This window comes from Manis javanica, chromosome 2, assembly GCF_040802235.1.
Source record: "Manis javanica isolate MJ-LG chromosome 2, MJ_LKY, whole genome shotgun sequence".
Classification (NCBI taxonomy): Eukaryota; Metazoa; Chordata; class Mammalia; order Pholidota; family Manidae; genus Manis; species Manis javanica.
Window position 1 is genome coordinate 19,883,631 of NC_133157.1, and position 23,449 is coordinate 19,907,079.

Here is a 23,449-nt window from a genome sequence, read left to right on the forward strand (position 1 = left end):
CACACGTCTAGGATGCTTCACTGCACCTGCACAGAAGTACATTTACTTAAAATTTCATTTGTTTCTTAACCATTTATATAAGATCCCATGGAAACACGAAATTCAGCAGCTTTTTTTCATGAGAAGTGTAAGACTCCACCCAGAGACATAAATAAACCAGACTTTTCCTGCTCCCTCAGCACCTTTCACTTCAGCTTGTGAAGGGGTGTGTGTGAGACGAGACTTCAAAGGGCCGACACAACTGGACACCCCCATCATCTTTCAGGTTGGGTAAGGGACAAGTAGCTTCTGATCTCAGACAATTTGGAGGTGGGAGTTGGGGTGGCTGGGCCTGCGTTCACAGTGACAGAAGGAAGACAGACTCGTTGGGAGGCACAGCGGCGAGCTGCCCGGGAAGCCCTGGCCACTCTGCTGGAACATTTAACATAAACATTTTGCATAAACGTGTTCAAAGGCACGTTCCAGGAGGGAATAGGCTCGGCTGGAGCCAAGTGTTCTAAGGAATCAGTTGAGACCCGGGCCTCGACAATTCCAGGAAACGGCCGCGAGAGGGCGCACCGCCACCGCTAAACCGCGAGCGCGGAGGGTTCGCGGGCCCGATGCTACCCCGGACTAACCGGCACCACACTGGGTAAGGGTAACGCCAGGCGTGCGGGCTCCGGGCGGCGCTGCGCCTTCTCGGGGGAGCAGCCCAGTTTGGTTCGCTGCAGTTCCGGTTGCGCGCCAGGACCGCCGCCCCCGGGTTTCGCGACCCCCTGGGGGCTGCGGAAATTGTGAGTAAAAAGCTGCCTTTCCCCCTCCGCCCCCAACGCTGCCCAGGGCCAGCTTGGCCGGCTGAGATCTCCCCAGTTTTCTGGAATTCTGAGCACAGAGCTTTCCATTGTCCGGACTTTTCCCATCGTTTTACTACTGACGTTCTCCTATAGTATTTCAGCAAGATTTATTTTATAAAAATATCCATTTATTGAGTCGTTTGGAGGCTAGAAATCATAACTTGCAACATATTTCCATATTCAGCGTTGTTCTGAGGGGAAATCCCAACATAAATTAAGAGAAAGGGAAAACATACCTACAATCAGGGCAAAATATGCAAATATTTGGAACTTCCAGTTGAGTGAGTAGAGAACACGCGAAGAGCCATGTGACATGATCGCTTTTCTGGTGGAATTAAGGGATTTTACAACCTTGTGTCCATCAGCTGGGATTGTTATTTACATATAGTTGGCTACTAGCATTTTTGTCAGTAGCTTTTTGCAAATCATAAGCTAGATCATATTCAGTGTTCCTTTGGTTTAAATAACGTCAACAGAACTTTCTTCTGTTGTTAACATGTCAGTCTTGTTGCATACATGCCTGATCTGACACATCAGTTTCAGTTCATGATAGACTCGCCAATTTCCTACTGTTTTTATCTGATTTTAAAGCTTTCTAGAAAGCTTCATCAGCTAAAATATCAGAATGGATCTTTTTTTAAAAGCTTCTGCTTTGGAAAATATGATGAAACATGGAAATTCCATGATCAAAATCCGTTTAAAATCTCACAGTCCTTGAATATTTTTTATTGTTCTATTGAACATTGAATCCAAATTCAAGTTCTGTTGAAATTGAAGTTGGATTACATGTAAATTATTGCTGCTAAAGGGCACATGGAAACAAAGGCAAAGATAGTTTGGAAAAGGTGAACAAGTCGTAACGCATCAACTCTCTATTAGAATGTTTTTTACAAAACCAGTCCTTTGAAAGTGCTCAGCTATAAGGTAAAATAGTTTTGTAAACTCTGCATCTTGTCTTTGGTCTAGAATGACCAACTTTTTAGAGAGCCAACCCAGACACAGCTATACCAGCCAAAACCCCATAATGATCTAATTCATAATAAATAAGTATACATGCATGTTATAACTAACATAAAATATGACAAATCGGTGTTTACATGCAAGTGTATATTACTCTATATTATATGTAGTCATTTGGCATCAGTTTAAAGTTTGTGTTTGAGACAATACCTCATGGAACTCACTCTAATCCCTGCCCTGGAAACAGCTATAGTTGTAGTGTTGGGATTTGCTTGGCTTCGCGAACATCATGTCTGAAAATCAGCTAACATGCCGTTTCCCAGGGCTCACTGTACTTAACTTCTGTTTTTACAGTTTCTCTTTTTGTTTTCCCTCGTGCCTTAAAAATATCACTGACTGTGGTCTGTAATCAGGTGTAGATGAGGAGGGATGATTTCCATCACTGAGTCATATTTCACAGGGTAGCTGTGTTCTACCAGGAAACATGCGGAGACGCTGGTCCCCGAAGAGTCTCCCGCGCGCTGTGCAACATTCCCCCTTCTGCGCCGCGCCCGCGCCCGGAGTTAGCAGGGACGGTCGCTCCTGCCCCGCACGGCGGCAGGGCCCACCCCCAGAGGTTCCGTATGGGAGGTGCTGGAGCTGAGGGCTCCCGCAGCCCTCCTCACGGCTTCTCTCTCCTTGAACCTGGGCTCTGGAGGGGTGGCTACTCGCGCTGCATTAATACCAATGGCAGCTATCATGACTGGGTTCCAATCAGACAAGTAATTTGCAAACTTCTCGAATCCTTCAAAATATTCTCCAGATTTTCCCAAGCCTTTCAAAGTTTTCTCTAACCTCACGATTTCCTGTGTGACAGTCAGATTATCCTTTCTTAGATGAGGAATGAGAAAACTGTGGTCATATAATTTTGCAGGGGCCATAGATTTCTTTAAACACTGGACCTCCCTTCCTCCTTCCCTCCCACCCATCTTCCCTCCCTTCCTTTCTTCCCCGGGAGACAGGGCTCCGCAGGGGGGAGGCAGAAGGAGGGTGGGCCCCACCGCAGGGGTGGCTGATGGGAGCAGCCCGTGTGGCCGTGCCGGGGCGGGGGACAGAGGGAGGCCTGGAGAACAGCGGCGCCTGGTGGTGATGTGGTGGGGGTAGGGGGGTACAAGGGGAGAAGCTGAGTAGGAGGCTGGCTGTTTGGAAGGGATGTACTAGGTCTGTACTGTCCCGAGGCTTCTCACCAATGCAGAGAGGAGACACATCATGGAAACGCAGCGGGTTTGTGTTGGTGTGGGTGTGGTGCTTTATACACGTACGCACAGAAAGACTTGCCTACTTCTTGCGCTGACAGGACCTGGGAGTAGAAATAGAGGAGCAATGAGCACCCTGTGTGCGGATTGTGGTTTCAGTAACCAGTCTACACTAAGGAGAACCACTTCCCCACGGAGAACTGTGGTGCCACAGGGCTGTGCTGGGGAAGGTGCATGGTGGACGTGCAGTGTCTGCTGTAGCAGTAAGCTCTCAAAGCATGCTGGGAGCTGGCCACAGGATGGGGACCCTTTTCCAAGGAGTTTTGGTGGCCAAATTTGAGCATCAGAATAAATAATGATGGTAACAGATTATAAAAAATGGCAATTGATGAACCACAGTGATCTATCTACCTACCCATCTGTCCGTGTAAATGGATAGAAGGCCTTTTCTTACTAATGAATGTAGAAAAACTGATGCAAGTAGCACTAGGACAATTATGTCAAATCTGAGTAATAACTCACTCAGGACTAGCTGCCCTGCCCCTGGCCTCTGCGCTTGGGCTGAAGAGCACATTCGGCTGCCCCAAGGGTCCTTTTCTCTACCAGTTTCATGGGGACTCCAGGACAGCCCTTTGGTGACTTGCTTCCCCGAGCCTCTTCCCTCAGCAGTGTGTCCACCGCCCTTTCACAGGCTGACCAGACATGGATGTGCAGGTGTGAGAAGCCCCACTGGGGTGGAGGGCAAGTTGGTTTCTGCGGGCTGAGTGGTGGTCCAGGGCGAGCCTGGGACTACGGCTGCTTGTGCAAAAGGCAGGGCTGCCTGTGGAGCAGCAGCAGTGGGTGTCCTCGAAGATACCCGGGGCTCTAGTACACAGTAGATCATGGAGCTACTCCATCCTGAAGGTCGGTTGTTTGCACGGAGGACAAAACCCTGCAAGACGCCATAAAGAACGGCGGGAAGAGGGTACAGGACCAAAGGGGTACTTACAGCCTGAAAACTTCCCAGCCGGCATTGTCCTTATGTGCAAAGAGGTGACCCACTGCACTTGACAGGGATGGAGCCCTACACTCCCCCGTGTCCTTGTCATTCACCAGCCAGTGACTTTGCCTTTCCTTCACTCTCTGCCTCATTTCCCAAGGTGCTCTGTGGCTTCCAGGGGAACATTGTCACCGGTGACAGCTGGGGACCCTCATGACCTGTGTTAATGCCATCAAGCCAGCCAGTGTGAAGAGTGTGCATGGCGGACATGCTTCCTCCAGGTAGCGCTGAGCCTGAGGCCTCATCGTCAAGTTTACAGTTAAACCAGACAGAGCAGGTCATTACTCAGCCCCTGGTCTGATTCTGGGACCTGCGCCAATCATCCCAGGACCCGCCATAGCCATAGCCACTACCTACCCAACCAATGCTCACGCAGCACTGCATCCAGGTGGCGTGTGGCACTGTTCCTTTTCCCACCCTCTTCTGGGGCAGGACTGGCAGGGAGATGTGCCCCTAGCTTTGTGTAAGGCCCCACTCAGTGGCTGGGGAGCACCCACACTTCCTGTGAGTGGGTGGGGCCTGGTTAAGCTCTAAATGACATGTGCTCTTCCCTCTCAGTTTTGCTAATCAGACCCTTTCCTGCTTTCCTTTCTCACCACCCTCTGGTCAGGAAGAGGAAGAGGAAGAGGAGGTGCCAATATGGAAAGTGAGGGGGTGCCTGAGGCAGTGGAGGTGGAGGCCAGAGTGAGTGATGACCCCATGGGTGCAAGATGACAAAGTTAAGCAGCTCCCCACCCAGTGTCTGCTTCCGTGGCTGCCCTGCCACACGTCTCAGGGCAGGGGTCTTGCTGTAACTGCTCCAGACAGTGACCACCTGCTGCTCCTCCCTGCCCCTCCCTAGGCCTGCAGAGTCCACTCCAGCTGGCTCAGGTCACGCCACACGTGGTTTCACCCTGTGCCTCATGCTGGACGTCCGAGCCTTCTCTGGGGTTGGGAAAGGAAAGAACTTCCTGGAACCTTAAACAGGCTGCTGAGTCCCTGGTCTGTTGAGCCAGCTGCTTCCCTGTCTGCTCCCCATCTGCCACCTCAGAGCTGCTGTCTCTGGTCCTGCTGTGTTAGAGGACAGGGTTGGGGTGGGTGCAGGGACCTGGTGCTGGAGGGCCCCTCCAGTGGATGGCCAGTTCTCCTGGTGCAGCTGGCCACTGTGCTTCCAGAGGGTCCCTTTCCCTCCTGTCACTGTGAACACAGCCCCAGCTGCCCCAACTCCTGCCTCCAGATCATCTGAAATCAGAAGCTACTTGTCCCTGACCCATCCTGAAAGCTGGTTGGGTGCATCCAGTTGTGCTGACCCTTTGCAGTCTTGTCGCACACACCCCTTCATAGGCTGTTTGAAGTGAAAGGTGCTGAGGGAGCAGGAAAAGCCTGGTTTATCTATGTCTTTGGGTGGAGTCTTAACTCATCTCATGAAAAGAACTTCTGAATGTTAGTATTTCCACTGGATCTTATATAAATGTATTAAGGGGGAAGAAAGAAATATTAAGTAATTGGACCTCTGAACAGGTGCAACAAAAAGCCTGAAGTGGGTGAGTATGGAAGGCCACCATCCCCAGCCCCCCGAGTGCCCAGTCATGTGTAAGCTGCCAAAGCAGGCCCTCAGGAAGACTGAACTATGGACCCTTCTAGGGTCTGAGCTCTAAGTCCTGGGATACTCTGATCAGATACCCCCAAACTGCGCTCAGGCAGTGCAGAGAACGTGGTTATCAGAAGAGATAAATGTTGCTAAAATTCCTTGCCAGTGATAACAGGAACAACTCTTTAGAGGATGGTGTGTATGGAGGTTAATGGCGTTTGTCTACATGTATGCAAACATTGCTTCTAGAGAACCCACCTCTAGATGGGTGGGGGCAGGATGATTTTGGGCTGGTGATGAAAAACATCCCCCAAACCTTCAGGCAAGACTGGGGTGGTCGGGAAACCTGGCATCCTGGGTCCATTGCCAGCAGAGGGAGCTGTGATTTCTGGTTAGATTTCTGGCCTCTGCATACAGCCTGGCGTGTGTTGGTTTGGACCATGGCTCTTTCTGACCTTCCCTCTTCTCATTGGGTCAAGACCCGGACCAGGAGCCTGATAACCTGAGGCCAACCAGGGCTTTGTGCCCCCGAGAGTCTCTGCTGATTCCCAGTCCTGGGAACAGAAACTCTTCTCTGAGGGGCAGGAGACCATGGGGAGTGGGAAATGGTTGCCTTAGACACAGCTGGTGATCCCGGAACCTCACAGCTCCTGGCATTTGGGCATGACCCTGTGTCTGCCCTCCACGTTGCCGGTTAGGGCATTCTGCCCTCGAGACTGCTGGCTCCGCAGAACCGGGATTTCATGTCCCTGCCCTGTGTGATGACAGGAACTTTGTGTATCTAGGCCCCACCTGGGTTGAAAGTACATCCTTGGGTGGACTGTTCTCAAAGCATTGCTCCCAAACAGACTGTGTTTGTAATTTAGGATCCAGTTGCTGACTAACTTGCTCTTCAGAGTTTTAACGTGCCCCTTGTCCTAGACACACCTCTGGTTTTGGTGGGCCTGGGCGATGCACTGGGTCGGACACTCTCTGTGATGTCCACCTGGACACTCTCCTACTTTCCAGTGGTGAAACCCCCTGGAATGAACCCCTCACTGTTTTTGGGGGTGCTCCTTAGTGGACTGCATGATGGTGCTGGGGTGCCTTGTTTTCAGGATTCCCTGCCAATCCTCTGTCCTGGGCTGCGGGCTCCTCTCCCTGCGGCAGGGGGTCCCGATCCTGCTTCCCATCCTTGATCCTCTCCTGCTGACAGTCTCCCGGGGTCTCTCTCTGTTGAACGGCAGATAGATTCTTGTCCTGTTTGCTGTCCTTTCTAGTCAGAGGGCCCTCTGAGGGCCTAGAACAATATCAGAGGGGCCTCTGTGGCCTCCTAATCCTCGGGATCGCTGAGGTGGGGAAATTGGTGTGAGAAGCTGGATCCTGAGAGCGTGGGCAGGTGAGGAGGGAGGGCCTAAGCTAAAGTGGGGGGTGCATGAGGACTCAGTTCTTGGATCTGGGTGTGGTCCGGGGGCAGAAGGGCAGAGTCACGGTGGTGGCAGGTGGTCTCTGAGCAGAGTGACATCCAGTGGTAAGTGGACCTGGGGCAGAGGGCACCCAGGAGGAGGTGCCAATATGGAAAGTGAGGGGCAGTGGAGGTGGAGGCCAGAGTGAGTGATGACCCCATGGGTGCAAGATGAAAAAGTTAAGCAGCTCCCCACAACAGTGTCTGCTTCCGTGACTGCCCTGCCACACGTCTCAGGGCAGGGGTCTTGCTGTAACTGCTCCAGACAGTTACCCTCAAAGGAGGCTCATGCAGCTGTCAGCAGGAGACAGGAGGTTCCCCATGCATCCAGGAGGGTAATGGGACAGGCAAACCTGACAGGGTCCCCGGGCCCCAGACCCCCATGTCCCTGACTTCACGACAGCCCTTTATCGCTCATCCAAGGCTCGTCCAGCTCCTTAGTGACGGTTTGCTGTTCACGTCAATGCAAGGCTGGCCTTGGGACTCCATGAACTAGCTGGGAAGAGGGATGCAGACAAGAAGGATCACCTTCTCTGGAGAGAACGCGGGTCCTGTGCCACTGTCAGACCTCCCGGACACGCCAAGCCGGGAAGATCCCAGGTCACAGCGGTGAAGCAGGAGTGGGTGACTTTCAGGGAGCTTTGGGGTCTGTGGCATTTGAGAATGAGCCCTTGTCCCACTGCGGGCACCTGTTCCCGGAGTCAGGAACTCCTCTGTTCCCAGAATTCCCAGCTGCCTCCTCTCTTCCTGTGCTGGTTGAGACAGAGGGAGGGGAAAGGAAACAGAACCAGTGGCTTTCTTGGCCTGGGCCTGGGCTCCTTCGCCTCGTTGATGGTGTCTTTTCCAAATGTTGGTAAATATGGGTGCCCCTGAATTCAGCAATGAGACAGAAAGAAGATCCAAGTCCACCAAAAAATAAACGACAGAACCCAGTCCCCAGGGCTCACTAAAACGCAGATCAACCCAGCCCCTTTCCTTCTTTCTCTGAAGCCTGCTGCCACCTCAGGAACTGGACAGAGAGAATGTGTGGCTCGGTCTAGGGTGCCAGGCCAACGTCACAGAGCTATGGGACAATCATAAAGGGTTCTTGATGGCAGGAGAAGAGATTAAAAGGGGCCTGGGACCCAAAGGTCACTGCCACCATTCAGCCTAGCAGAATCCACCACCCCTCTGGTCTCTACCTCCTTCCACCCTTCTGTGCCACTTCCTATTTTACACACACACACACACACACACACACACACACACACACACACACACCCCTAGTGCAGTCTCTCCTTACTCCACCTATAAGCCTGATACTAGATGGTTCCTCTGTCCTCCCCATGATACAGATTTGGACACCAGCTCAACGTATGAAGGTCTGAATTTTTTCCATGATTTTCTTTTCTAATTCCCAGCAGTACTTAAAAAAAAAAATCTTTGGAGAGTATAATGTACTGACAAAAAGTGCAAATATCTTAAAGTCATAGTGTAATGGATTTTCACACTCTGACTACACTGTGAAGCTACCACCTCTGTAGAAAAAGTTTTTTCCAAGGACCCAGAGGCCTCTTTAGCATCCCCTCCATCCCTAGGTATTAGGACCACTTCTCCCTTTCTGCTCCCAGCAGTACAGGTTATTTCTGCCAGGCACAACTCTGTGCCTTTCCTGGGCTTGTCAATTCCACAGTCCCTCTGCAGCAGCTGTGGGGATCATTCTCACATTACAGAAGAGGAACTAGAGAACACAGGGCTGTGTTGCTGGCTAAGGTCTTGATGCTAACAAAAGGCAGGGCCGGGGTCCAGCGAGGACCTCCCCACTGGTGTCAACTTATTCAGCTACTAAGCTGTGCAGCAAAACATGCCATGGCATCTGGAAAACAGGCCAGGTTGATGCAGGCACAGATGGAGAAGAGGCACTGACTTCCACATTGCACCCTGGGGGTTTTCACACTCACTCTCTGCACAATCTCCTCTTCTCTGGCTCAGGAGCCATGGGAGGTGTGAGGCTCAGAGTAAGGAAGGGACTTGCCCAGCAGCCACAGCTGCTACATGGCAGTCAGCCTGGGGACCCAGGGCAGATTAGCAGAGAGCGGGGAACCAGGCCAGGTGGGTTACATGACTCAAGTCCCCTCCCTCCCACGGGCCCAGATCCACACAGGGTTGGGGTTCCCTTCAGAATCTCTCACTTCTGTTACACTCCTTCCCAAAAAATTTGAAAAGATACCATTAATATATTTATTTTTAATTACATTACTATATACATTTTATACTATGGTTGTAAGGTATTGTCCATATTATAAAATACACAAAAATTTTAAAATACATAGGTAATAAAAATCTTAAGAATTATATTTGTTTTTAAAATTATTGCAGGGATATAATCATTCACCCTCACAAAATATAAGATAAAAAACAGAATCACAGATTCTAAGTAACAGTTAACAAAGGCTCAGAACATTTAAGAACTCCACAAACCTCAGCAACCACAGAACACTCTCATTAATGTGGCTCCTTGAATCTAATTCATAAGAAGAGATTCTGATTGACTTGTGCTGGTTTCATTGGCCATAGGCAGCCGCCGTCCGGCCTGCGGGTCCCACTGAGGGGCTGCAAGCTGTTTTCATGGAGCAGCTGTGCAATGCGGTCTTCCCTACGCCATCCCTTCTGCCCATTCACACTGTTTCCAAGATAAACAATCCAGTTACCCCACCTACAACTACACTGTTCCCAGTTGGACACAACAAATATGTCCAGGACATGCTTCCACTGAACACCATGGGCCACTGTTCCCAGAATGCGCCGACCAGGCAGAGCCAGGCCCAGGTGGTGGAGAAGCAACCTTGCAGGTGCCCACCAGAACAATCTCTAGCCCAAGGGAGAGGGAAGGACCTGCCTGAGACCAGCACAGGGACTTCAGGACAAAGGGGCCAGCTTTTACGGCTAGGTGTTTGGAGAGGTGGGGATGTGAGCCCCAGGACCAAGTGGCAAACCAAGCATCCAGTTTCTGCAATAGGCAGCATCTGGCCCCTAAAGCTGCCATGATGGGAAGCTGAAGGGGTGGACCTGGGGTTGCACTTGGGTCATTTTGGAGAAGGAGGCAGCAATATTCCACGTGTGTCTTAGAACCTGCCTTCTTTCTGATGAGGAGACATGGGATGGTGATAATTCCAAATGTGCTCTGGACAAGGCCTCCTGCAGGTGACGGGAGACACTCAGGCAGCGGGCTTGGGATCATGAGGACAGTCAGTCTCAGAGAATAAACCAATGCACCTGGAATGCTAAAGCACCATTTGGAAAGAGCCTGGGATTTAGATGAACTTACCCAGGCTCTGAATTAACCAAGCCAAGACCAGTCCTACTGCTCGGGCTTTCCTAGTAAGTGAGATTACAAATCTTCCTTTTTGATGGAACTATTTATGCATGGCTTTCTGACATGTTAGAGATGATGGCCTGGGACTCATAGATATGATTCTACCCTCTTTCTTAGAATTTTTCCCATAGTCCTTTATAGAGTTGTGTCCTTATCAGAGAGGCCTTTATCAGAGAGGAAGGAAGAAGCTTTTAGAAGTGCAAATAATGACAGCACAGCCTGGCAGGATTTTCATGAGCCTATGGCAGTACTTGTTTGATGGACAACAGAAATAAGATGAAGAAGTTGAGAAGAACACATTCAAAACTTGATTATGTTGTAGACAGCAGAGGTCTGCACACTATGGCATTTGGGCTGAATGTCTGTCACTGCCTATTTTGTAAAAAACATTTATTCAGAGCATAACCACACTCTTTCAATCCATACAGTCTATGGTGGCACTTCTGCCACAATGGCAGAATTGAGTAATGGCCATGGAGAATGCATGTCCAACAAATTCAAAAGTATTTTGTCCTTTACACCAACACTTTGCTAACCCCAGCATAGTATGTACTGATTACACACACAAATACACATAACTGTTGAAACAAGCAGAAAAAAGTCCACTAGAAACAAACAACAAAATATTGCACTTTGTCAACATGCAGCACAGAACTGACTGCCTCTGCGTATTGCCATGCAGGAAAAATGCTCAGAAATTAGCAGCTAAAGAGTCATAGGGATCAAGAAAGACAGCTGAATACCTACTTGCCTAAGAGCATCAATTTGCCCCTCCCACTTTGGGCGTGGTCACAGCCCTCCGGATAGTGATGACGGACCCTGTATAGGGCCCTGGGGCCTTATAAAAAGCCATGTCCTCTGCCCACCTGGTCATTGCCTGGTCCTCTCTTCAGGCCTCTAGACCTGCGTCTCAGGTGAGAGACATGGATGAAATGGAAGGGGCTACAAGTGGCAGGCAGCCCGACCAGGAGCACCCAGAGAGACAGGGTCACCCCCACAGGGATTATGAAAGGATTTATTCCATGGAAAACCTGTCCTTTGTAAAGAAGGGAGATTGGGAGGGGCGGAGCCAAGATGGCAGAGTAAGTAGGACAGTGGGAATCTCCTCCCAAAAACATATCTACTTTTGAAAATACAACAAATAAATAGAACTATCCCTAAAAGAGAGACCAGAAGACACAGGACAACAGCCAGACTACATCCACACATGCAAGAACCCAGCACCTGGTGAAAGGGATAAGATACAAGTCCCGGCCCAGCAGGACCTGAGCGCCCCTCACCCCAGCTCCCGGCGGGAGGAGAGGAGTCAGAGCAGGGAGGGGGAGGGAGCCCAGGACTGCTAAACGCCCAGCCCTAGACATCCGCACCGGAGTGCAGACACACAGTGCATGCATGGGGTGCTGGAAACTAGGGAAACAGGACAGTAAGACCTGTGAGCGTGTCCCCGCAGCCAGTGCCCCTGGGACAAAGAAAAGTGAGTGCTTTTTGAAAGTGTTAAAGGGACAGGGACCCAACAACTGGACGGAAGCATCCCGGGTCACAGCCCAGCGGCTGGAAAACCCAAGGAACTCTGGGCTCACTAAACCCCTGGGCAACAGCTCTGAGACCCCTCATGGCAGTAAACAGCCAAACAGCCCCCTGTCCATTACCCCTCCAGGGCCCCTGCCATAGCAGAGCAGCAGCCTGAGGCTGGCAACGTCCACAGCAAGGGAGCTTCCTCCATACCAGCGGGGCAAGATATAGAGACCCAGTCTACACGCAATTGCCCAACACAAGCCACTAGGGGTCACAGTTGTCCCAGTAAAGAAAGGCCAGGAGCAAGTGGAAAGAGTCTTGGCTCTCCCAGCTGACAGACGAGTCAATAGCTCACCACTACATCTATTAACATAAAAGGCAAAAAAATTTGATCCGGACAAGACTAACCCAGACATCTTTGACATCTTCTACATCTTCCCCTGAGAAGGAACCTGGGGAGATAGATTTAACGAATCTTCCTGAAAAAGAATTCAAATCAAAAGTCATAACCATGCTGATGGACTTGCAGAGAAATATGCAAGAACTAAGGAGGGAGAATACAGAGATAAAACAATCTCTGGAAGGACTTCCAAGTAGAATGGACGAGATGCAAGAGACCATTAATGGACTAGAAAACAGAGAACAGGAACGCAGAGAAGCTGATGCAGAGAGAGATAAAAGGATCTCCAGGAATGAAAGAATTCTAAGAGAGCTGAGTGACCAATTGAAATGGAACAATATCCACATTATAGGGGTACCAGAAGAAAAAGAGAGAGAAAAAGGGATAGAAAGTGTCTTTGAAGAAATAATTGCTGAAAACTTCCCCAAACTAGGGGAGGAAATGGCCTCTCAGACCACAGAGGCACCCAGAAGTCCCATGACAAGGGATCCAAGGAGGGCAACACCAAGACACATAATAATTAAAATGGCAAAGATTAAAGACAAGGACAGAGTATTAAAGGCAACCAGAGAGAAAAAAAAAGGTCACCTACAGGCTATCATCAGACTTCTCAACAGAAACCTTACAGGCCAGAAGAGAATGGCATGATATACTTAATGCAATGAAACAGAAGGGCCTTGAACCAAGGATACTGTATCCAGCACGATTATCATTTAAATATGAAGGAGGGATTAAACAATTCCCAGACAAGCAAAAGTTGAGGGAATTTGCCTCCCACAAACCACCTCTACAGGGCATCTTAGAGGGACTGCTCTAGATGGGAGCACTCCTAAAAAGAGCACAGAACAAAACACACAACAAATGAAGAATGGAGGAGGAGGAATAAGAAGGGAGAGAAATAAAGAATCATCAGACCGTGTTTATAATAGCTCAATAAGTGAGTTAAGTTAGACAGTAAGATAGTAAAGAAGCTAACCTTGAATTTTTGGTAACCACAACTTAAAGCCTGCAATGGCAATAAGTACATATCTTTCAATAATCACCCTAAATGTAAATGGACTGAATGCACCAATAAAAAGACACAGAGTAATAGAATGTATAAAAAATCAAGTCCCATCCATATACTGCTTACAAGAGACTCACCTCAAACCCAAAGACATGCACAGACTAAAAGTCAAGGGATGGAAAAAGATATTTCATGCAAACAACAGAGAGAAAAAAGCAGGTGTTACAATACTAGTATCAGACAAAATAGACTTCAAAACAAAGAAAGTAACAAGAGATAAAGAAGGACATTACATAATGATAAAGGGCTCAGTCCAACAAGAGGATATAACCATTATAAATATATATGCACCCAGTACAGGAGCACCAACATATGTGAAACAAATACTAACAGAATTAAACGAGGAAACAGAATGCAATGTATTCATTTTGGGAGACTTCAACACACCACTCACCCCAAAGGATAGATCCACCGGGCAGAAAATAAGTAAGGACACAGAGGCACTGAACAACACACTAGAACAGATGGACCTAATAGACATCTATAGAACTCTACATCCAAAAGCAACAGGATACACATTCTTCTCAAGTGCACATGGAACATTCTCCAGAATAGACCACATACTAGGCCACAAAAAGAGCCTCAGTAAATGCCAAAAGATTGAAATCCTACCAACTAACTTTTCAGACCACAAAGGCATAAAATTAGAAATAAATTGTACAAAGAAAGCAAAAAGACTCACAAACACATGGAGGCTTAACAACATGCTCCTAAATAATCAATGGACCAATGACCAAGTTAAAATGGAGATCCAGCAATATATGGAAACAAATGACAACAACAACATGAAGCCCCAACTACTGTGGGACGCAGCAAAAGCAGTCTTAAGAGAAAAGTATATACAAATCCAGGCATATTTAAAGAAGGAAGAACAATCCCAAATGAATGGTCTAATGTCACAATTATCAAAATTGGAAAAAGAAGAGCAAATGAGGCCTAAGGTCAGCAGAAGGAGGGACATAATAAAGATCAGAGAAGAAATAAATAAAATTGAGAAGAATAAAACAATAGAAAGAATCAATGAAACCAAGAGCTGGTTCTTTGAGAAAATGAACAAAATAGATAAGCCTCTAGCCAGACTTATTAAGAGACAAAGAGAGTCAACACACATCAACAGTATCAGAAATGAGAAAGGAAAAATCACGATGGACCCCACAGAAATACAAAGAATTATTAGAGAGTACTATGAAAACCTATATACTAACAAGCTGGGAAACCTAGGAAAAATGGACAAATTCCTAGAAAAATACAACCTTCCAAGACTGACCCTGAAAGAAACAGAAAATCTGAACAGACCAATTTCCAGCAATGAAGTTGAAGTGGTAATCAAAAAACTACCAAAGAACAAAACCCCTGGGCCAGATGGATTTGCCTCGGAATTTTATCAGACATACAGGGAAGACATAATACCCATTCTCCTTAAAGTTTTCCAAACAATATAAGAGGAAGGAATACTCCCAAACTCATTCTATGAAGCCAACATCACCCTAATACCAAAACCAGGCAAAGACCCCACCAAAAAAGAAAACTACAGACCAATATCCCTGATGAACATAGATGCAAAAATACTCAACAAAATATTAGCAAACCGAATTAAAAAATACATCAAAAGGATCATACACCATGACCAAGTGGGATTCATCTCGGGGACGCAAGGATGGTACAACATTCGAAAATCCATCAACATCATCCACCACATCAACAAAAAGAAAGACAAAAACCACATGATCATCTCCATAGATGCTGAAAAAGCATTCAACAAAGTTCAACATCCATTCAAAATTCAACATCCAAAAAGCTCAACAAAATGGGTATAGAGGGCAAATACCTCAACATAATAAAGGCCATATATAATAAACCCACAGCCAGCATCATACTGAACAGTGAGAAGCTGAAAACTTTTTCTCTGCAATTGGGAACAAGACAGGGATGCCCACTCACCCCACTGTTATTCAACATAGTACTGGAGGTCCTAGCCATGGCAATTAGACAAAACAAAGAAATACAAGGAATCCACATTGGTAAAGAAGTTAAACTGTCGCTATTTGCAAATGACATGATTTTGTACATAAGAAACCCTAAAGACTCCACTCTGAAACCACTAGAACTAATATTGGAACTCAGCAATGTTGTAGGAAACAAAATTAACACACAGAAATCTGTGGCTTTCCTATACACTAACAATAAACTAATAGAAAGAGAAATCAGGAAGACAATTCCATTCATAACAGCATCAAAAAGAATAAAATACCTCAGAATAAACCTAACCAAGGAAGTGAAAGACCGATACCCTGAAAACTATGACACTCTTAAGAGAAATTAAAGAGGTCACTAACAAATGGAAACTCATCCCATGCTCCTGCTAGGAAGAATTAATATTGTCAAAATGGCCATCCTGCCCAAAACAATATACAGATTCGATGCAATCCCTATCAAATTACCAACAGCATTCTTCAATGAACTGGAACAAATAGTTCAAAAATTCATATGGAAACACCAAAGACCCGGAATAGCTAAAGCAATCCTGAGAAGGAAGAATAAAGTTGGGGGGATCTCACTCCCCAACTTCAAGCTCTACTACAAAGCCACAGTAATCAAGACAATTTGGTACTGGCACAAGAACAGAGCCACAGACCAAAGAAAGAATAGAGACTCCAAACATTAACCCAAACATATTTCAATAAAGGGGCCATGGACATACAATGGGGAAATGACAGCCTCTTCAACAGCTGGTGCTGGCAAAACTGGACAGCTACATGTAAGAGAATGAAACTGGATCACTGTCTAACCCCGTACACAAAAGTAAATTCAAAATGGATCAAAGACTTGAACATAAGTCATGAAACCATAAAACTCTTAGAAAAAAACATAGGCAAAAATCTCTTGGACATAAACATGAGTGACCTCTTCTTGAACATATCTCCCCAGGCAAGGGAAACAAAAGCAAAAATGAACAAGTGGGACTATATCAAGCTGAAAAGCTTCTGTACAGCAAAGGACACCATCAATAGAACAAAAAGGCATCCTACAGTATGGGAGAATATATTCACAAATGACAGATCCGATAAAGGATTGATATCCAATATATATAAGGAGCTCACGCACCTCAACAAACAAAAAGCAAATAATCCAATTAAAAAATGGGCAGAGGAGCTGAATAGACAGTTCTCTAAAGAAGAAATTCACATGACCAACAGACACATGAAAAGATGCTCCACATCGCTAATCATCAGAGAAATGCAAATTAAAACCACAGTGAGATATCACCTCACACCAGTAAGGATTGCCACCATCCAAAAGACAAACAACAACAAATGTTGGCGAGGTTGTGGAGAAGGGCGAACCCTACTACACTGCTGGTGGGAATGTAAATTTGTTCAACCATTGTGGAAAGCAGTATGGAGGTTCCTCAAAATGCTCAAAATAGAAATACCATTTGACCCAGGAATTCCACTCCTAGGAATTTACCCTAAGAATGCAGCACTCCAGTTTGAAAAAGACAGATGCACCCCTATGTTTATTGCTGCAGTATTTACAATAGCTAAGATATGGAAGCAACCTAATTGTCCATCAGTAGATGAATGGATAAAGAAGATGTGGTACATATACACAATGGAATATCACTCAGTTATAAGAAAAAAACAGATCCTACCATTTGCAAGAACATGGATGGAGCTAGAGGGTATTATGCTCAGTGAAATAAGCCAGGCGGAGAAAGGCAAGTACCAAATGATCTCACTCATCTGTGGAGTATAAGAACAAAGGAAAACTGAAGGAACAAAACAGCAGCAGAATCACAGAACCCAAGAATGGACTAACAGTTACCAAAGGGAAAGGGACTGGGGAGGATGGGTGGGAAGGGAGGGATAAGGGTGGGAAAAAAGAAAGGGGGCATTACGATTAGCATGTATGGTGTGGGGGTCATGGGGAGGGCTGTGCAACACAGAGAAGATAAGTAGTGATTTTACAGCATCTTACTACATTGATGGACAGTGACTGTGAAGGGGTATGTGAGGGGGGGGGACTTGGTGAAGGGGGAAGCCTAGTAAACATAATGTTCTTCATGTAATTGTAGATTAATGATACCAAAATAAATAAATAAAATAAAATAAAGAAGGGAGATCGGCATCACTATGAAAGCCAGAGAAAGAAGGAATGGAGGAGACAGGAGAAGCCTTACATGGCAGAGGAGGTAGGAGTTCAGATTTTCTTTTTCGTGGAGACTGATTTGGAGTGATGGTTGGGATGCTTTGGGCAAAACAGCAGGTCCCAGAAATTTTGCACTTCACACCTGCTGAGCGTGGTGAGGGAAACCCAAGGTGAAGGCCAGATGCCTGGGGCCCTGTGCTCCGGCAGCTGAGCCATCCTCGGGGTCTGGACTTGAGCGGGGGTTGCTGGAGATGCCAGGTAACTCAGGCCCATCAGGAGTGACAAGCAAGGCAGGCCCTGGGGAGCTGCCCATGGAGGCTGTGGGCAGCTGAAGGAACCGGTCTTTGGGGGTGAGCTTATTAGGAAGCAGGGGTCTGATTTGGAACCTTCTCTAATCCACTGTCCCCCCTATTCCAGTGATAGCTCAGGGACCGCTCATTAACGTCCTTTTCTCCATCCACAGTGATCACTGGGCAGAGCCAGGTGGCCAGTGGCTCCTGTCATAAGAGAGGGGAAAGCCCCGATGGCTGCCCCGGCAGACGCCACAGAGATAATGGAGAAGGGGATGAGAAGGTGAGGTCACGGCCATCACCGGCCCAAGGGACAGGAGAGGACAAGCTTGGCTCCACCAGGACAGGACATCACGGTGAAGCAGGTAGGTTTCCGGGCTGGGCTTTTGCAGAGGCGGCGTTATGGGCGCGGGTCCAGAGTGGCAAACCCAGCGCCTGGGGAGGAGATGGGCACTGACCCTGGTGAGACGCTCCTAACCCCTAAAGGGCTGAGACGAAGGCGGGCAGAACGTGGCACCAGTTTCCCCAGATCCTGGAGGGGGCCACCAGAGTTAGGCGGTGGGGAGAGGAGGGAGGTGGGCTGGGGGAGAGGCTGGAAGGGGAAGGGGCGGTGATGACCTTGGCAAAGAATCCCCAAAGGCTGTGCGCACTCCCCGGGACACTTCCCATTCTCTCTCCTGGCAGGTTCTGCCCAGAGTCCCTGGCGATGCGAGGAGAGCAGAACCCCGCCCAGGTCATCAGTGACGACCACCGATTGGGGATGTTGCCAGGACCGCCGGGAGGCCAGGCCCGTCTCCCCAAAACTCTGCCGCCACCTATCGCCAGCAGCCCGCGCGACCATTGCAGGCATCTCGTCCAGGCTCTTCAACCACACGGACTCGCTGGAGGTGGCCCTGCGAGAGCTGCGAGCTCCGGGGGGCGCCTACCTGCCGGTACCCGCCCGCGGCACAGAGCCGACGGCCTCGCAGCGCGCCTGGCTCACCTGGCAGCTGACGCACGCGGGGGCCGCCCTGCAATGGGCGGTCGCCGCGCTGGACACCCAGTTGTGCGCGCAGCGCTGGCTCGCAGCGCCCCCTGCCGGCGGCCCCGCGACTTTGGCGGGCGCGCACCCCGCGAACGTCGTCTGGTTTCTCTGGGTCCAGTCCGTTCTGCACTGGAGCCAATCCCCACGGCGCGGCCAACTCCTGGGCAAGAGCTGGGGTGGCACCGTGCACGCCAGGGCGACCAGCTGCCCGCCGTGCCTAGACAGAAGGCCACCCGTCCCGGACACAGTTTCAGGCACGGACCAGAGCTCTGCTCTTCCCGGATCCAGCTCAGGGAAAAGCGTCCACATTTCCAGAAGAAGCCTGTGAAGATGAGCATTCAGCGTAAAGCACTTAATTTCTTCTGGTGGCTCAGATTATCGGAAGGACGTAATGAGCCTTTTCACCCCTCCATGTTTTCCTGTTTTACTTGAAAAAATAAAACGCCACATATATACCTGTGTGTTTTTATATTCCTGTCTTGGTAGGTAGATAGATGTATACACCTGTCGTGGCCTCCGCTGAAAGAACAATGGTTTTTTCCCCGAGTTTCCAGTGATTGGGTTTCTTTAAAGTGAATGCTTGGAAACCCACCTTTAACAAGTCTTTAAGGGGAATGAGCAATCTGCATTGCTTGAGACTTTGTAGGGGTTTTTTTTGGTGTTGAAATAAAAAATCACGTTTCCTTACTTGTGGATCACTATATTCTACAAGTTCTAAAATCATTAATATTTCAAACCTTTGTCATTGTGATTATATAAATATGCTTGCAAGTGTTGTTATTAGTCTCCCAAGTCTTTTACTCATCCTTTATTTCCCTATTTCAGTAATTCCTATTTTTACTCCATGCTCTTCATTCCGGCAACCTTAGATTTTATTTATATACCTAGAATGGACAGTGGTGTAAGTATATACACTAATAAAATGTACAAATGCACACAAACCCATGAGACCAACACTCCATGACATAAGCTGTATCCATCATGCCACTCTGCAAGCCTTACACAACCCAACATCAAAATCCTGAAATTTTTTCTTTTGAGTAATTCCTTTTAACACTTTTATTGACTTTTGTATCTCATTTTCTCAATTTACTGTGCATAATCATAAAGTTTTTTACTTGTGTTGCGCACCACTCAATCTCGATCTTACGTTGTTGTCATCCTTAATAATGCAGAATGATATAGATGGATGATATGGAATGGGTTGCCATGTCAAGAGCCCTGGCAATGAGAACTTTGAGAGTCAAGGTTCTTTACACAGATGTGAAGGCATTTTTATCAAGGGAAACCTGTCCCTGGAAGAGGAAGAAGAGTGAGGACCCTATAAACGAGGGAGGGAAAGATGTCCACGAAGACCAGAGGGGCTCTCAGAGGAGATAAGAAAGGTTCCAGAAACTTCTTTCTGAAGATAAGAGTTGGGAGGTGGCACTAGCCTTTGCACATGAAATTCCTTCTACCTGAAACGCTAAATTACCGCTTGTTCATTTTTCAGATATCAATTTAAATGTCCTTTCTTCAGGAAAAGTTTCATAATTTCTAAGACTAGGAAAGCTCCCAAGTCATGCTGTATCTTTTCTTCAAAGTATGTATCATACTTGGAATTTTGCTTTTTGTGTGTACTTTCCATAACACTGGTATCCTCCCCTGGGTCCTAAGTTCCCTGAAGGTAGGAACCATGTTTTAAGTTTTCCCTCATTATTCTATCTACAGTGCCTCCCATACATAATTCCTGGCACATACTTGATGTGCAAAAAATGTATTGATTGAGTAATTATTGAATGAGTGGATGAATGAGAAAGCTTTGGTATATGGTATCACACAATTCTCTTTCATTTTTTGGTAAAGCCTTACACAAAATCAGTTTGTAGGACACTGCCTAGAGACAACTGTAAGAAAGTCTACATAGTCAATAGCCAAAATACAGGCTGACTTAGGAACTTAGGTACCTACAATTGTATATATGGCATGGTCAGCTGACAACAGAGGAGATAATAGAATTTACAAAAAGCAGAAACAATTTTCTAGGGGTTCCTTTGATATAATAATTTTAAAAAATCACTTAAAATGTTTTAACATATATAAAAACTCCCATGTAAATGTACAACCAGAGACTTATCTTTACAGTCTTTACGAAATTGATTTAAGTACAAGATTTTCTCTTTTCCTATTTATCCTCAACTAGGAATTTGACTGACTGCCATGTGGAGACATGATGGAACTACTTTGGTAAATTGAAAAGTTACTAGTCACTACCTGTATCCTAGTCACCAACCTCCTTTATCTTCCTAATTTTCTCTTTCCTATTTCCATCTTCTCTGCTTCCATTCTTCCTCTTTAGTGCTGAGAATATCCTTTCTATCTCTTCTATGCTTTTCCACCCAGTTCTTTCTCTGAATACCACCTCCCCTAAAGGCTATCTGAGGATGGCTGGTCAATTACTAGAACCAAGGTGGCTTGGAGAATTGCTTAAATTAAGAACAGCATCTTTCTTATAAATACATTGGGATTAAAAAAACATATATTGGGATTTGTTTGGATTTGGGAGGGAATGCTGATGTTGTTAAAGAAAAGCTGGGGAAGCTAGCAATGACTCTCCTCTCAGAACCAGCTGTGAGAATATAGAAGAGAGCTTAAAAAAAAAAAGTATTGGACCTGATTAGGGCTGTAATATCAGGGACAGTTAAAGTGAAGACTTTATCTGAGGGGGATGGGAAGCAACTGCTCACACTCAGAAGATGAAGATTGAAAAATGCCCTGTCAGGGACACAGGAAGAGGCTGTGTCCCTAGTAGATGAGGAGGAATCTCAATCAAGAATTATCCTTCAATTTTCACTGAATCCCTAGTTTTCTATTGCTGCATAACAAATTAGCACTCACTTTACTGGATTAAAACAATACACATTTATTATCTCATAGTTTCAATAGGCCAGAAGTCTGAGCATGTTGTGGAGGGTTCTCTGCTCAAGGTCACACAAAGCTGAATTCAAGGTGATGGCTGGGACGTGTCCAAATCCAGAGAAGGATGATGCTTCCAAGATTCCTCAGGTTGTTAGCAGAAATAATTTCCTTGTCAGAGTAGGACTGAGGTCTTTCTTGTCTTGTTAGTTGTAGACCAAAAACCACTCTCAACTCCCTGAGGCTGTTTTCAGGTGCTTGCTATGTGCACACCCCCTCCCTGTGCACATGCGGGCACATGCGTACACACACACACACACACACACACACACACCTCTGCTTTGCTTGCATTTGGAATTCCTGCCTTCAGGAAGCATCCAGTCCCTTTTAAGGTATCACCTGGTTAGGTCGTGCCCATCCAGGACAATCTCCATTTTTATGAACTCAGTCAACTGATCTAATCCTGAGCTATCATGGGAGTAATATCCCATCAAATCATAGGTTCCTCCTGCACTGAAAGGAGGGGATCTCATAAAGATGTAACACGAAGGGGCAGAGATAATGGAGCCATGTTAGAATTCTGCTCATTACAGTATTTAAAATGTACGATGCAGGACTAAGGAAATCATTGTTGGGGTTGTTTGAAATAGATGGGAATACATCCCCGGGATTTGTTTTGCACACACACACACACACACACAATTGTTAGAAAAATATTAAATAATAGGATGGGGAGATTAGGCAACAACTGTCCTGAGAGTAGGTGGCTCAGGGAGTCTTTCTGAGCTATTAGCTGAGAAAAGATGCACTAGTTTTTTATCCAGACAAAAGATTGAGAGGGTAAGGAGATGCAGCCACTGCCGATTGAGGGGTAAGTAGTCGTTTATTCATCTAAGTCAAAGGTGCAAGACAGGGTATGTTTCACTCTGGAAAAAGAAGCAACATATTTGGGGTGACTTCACAGGCCTTCTACCCCACTGTAAATTCAAGCAGGCCAAACAAAGGCTGTGTCTGAGTCTCCCTCCTTTCCCAGTACCTAGCACAGCGCAGCAACCTAGGCTGCTCATAGTAAAACTATAGTAAAACAACATGTTATTGTTAAATGAATGACACGGATGCATGAAAGAGCTCGTTGGGCATTTATTTCTGCTGTCATTGTTTATTTAGCTGAATATGTCCATCAAACCCGATTCTCACCGAGAAGTGATGTGTTCACTTAATCGGCTACTTCAGTTTTTCTCATTGTTCTTGTAAATGAAAGGACACGTATTTAAACGATTGGCGTTCTCTCCCTATAAAACAAGTATCTGCCCGATCGGGCTTTTCTCCTTTCTCGCCCCCCCTCCCCCCACTTCTCTTACCATCCCAGCTGCGTGGGGCCCGCGCTGGGCCTTGGTCCCGGCCTGCAGGCAGCGGCTGCCCAGACTGGGAAGGGCAGCTCCGAGCCCTGGGACCCCGCGCCGAAGCCTCTGCGCGCGGGGCGAGGCGCTCAGCCCCGAGGAACGGAGCCGGCTTCCTGCCCGCTCGCCTCTCGCCGCCCCCCAGCGCCCGGGGAGGAACCCCGGTCCCGCCGTACGCCGAGCCTTGGCCAAGGTGGCCGCGCGCGCCGGCGAGACGTAGAGGCGCCGCCATCGCAGCTGCCCCATCAGCTGAGGCCGCGCGCCGGGCGGCCGC

The 23,449-nt window shown here is 47.3% G+C and overlaps 1 protein-coding gene across 3 annotated transcripts; it reads left to right on the forward strand.

Annotated features, from left to right (window-relative positions):
* The first annotated feature begins 300 nt into the window (after positions 1-300).
* LOC140847067 (uncharacterized) lies at positions 301-19,327 on the forward strand. Of its 3 annotated transcripts, none has more exons than XM_073226004.1 (4): positions 301-773; positions 4,168-4,288; positions 18,030-18,221; positions 18,541-19,327. In XM_073226004.1, exons 2-4 carry the CDS (start codon positions 4,267-4,269, stop codon positions 19,206-19,208), a joined length of 882 nt encoding a protein of 293 aa, XP_073082105.1. In that variant the 5' UTR covers positions 301-773; positions 4,168-4,266; the 3' UTR covers positions 19,209-19,327. The 3 variants fall into 3 exon arrangements, with proteins under 3 accessions (XP_073082105.1, XP_073082109.1, XP_073082102.1); XM_073226008.1 differs by having other exon boundaries at positions 301-631; XM_073226001.1 differs by lacking the exons at positions 301-773; positions 4,168-4,288 and adding an exon at positions 17,379-17,609.
* The last annotated feature ends 4,122 nt before the right edge of the window (positions 19,328-23,449 follow it).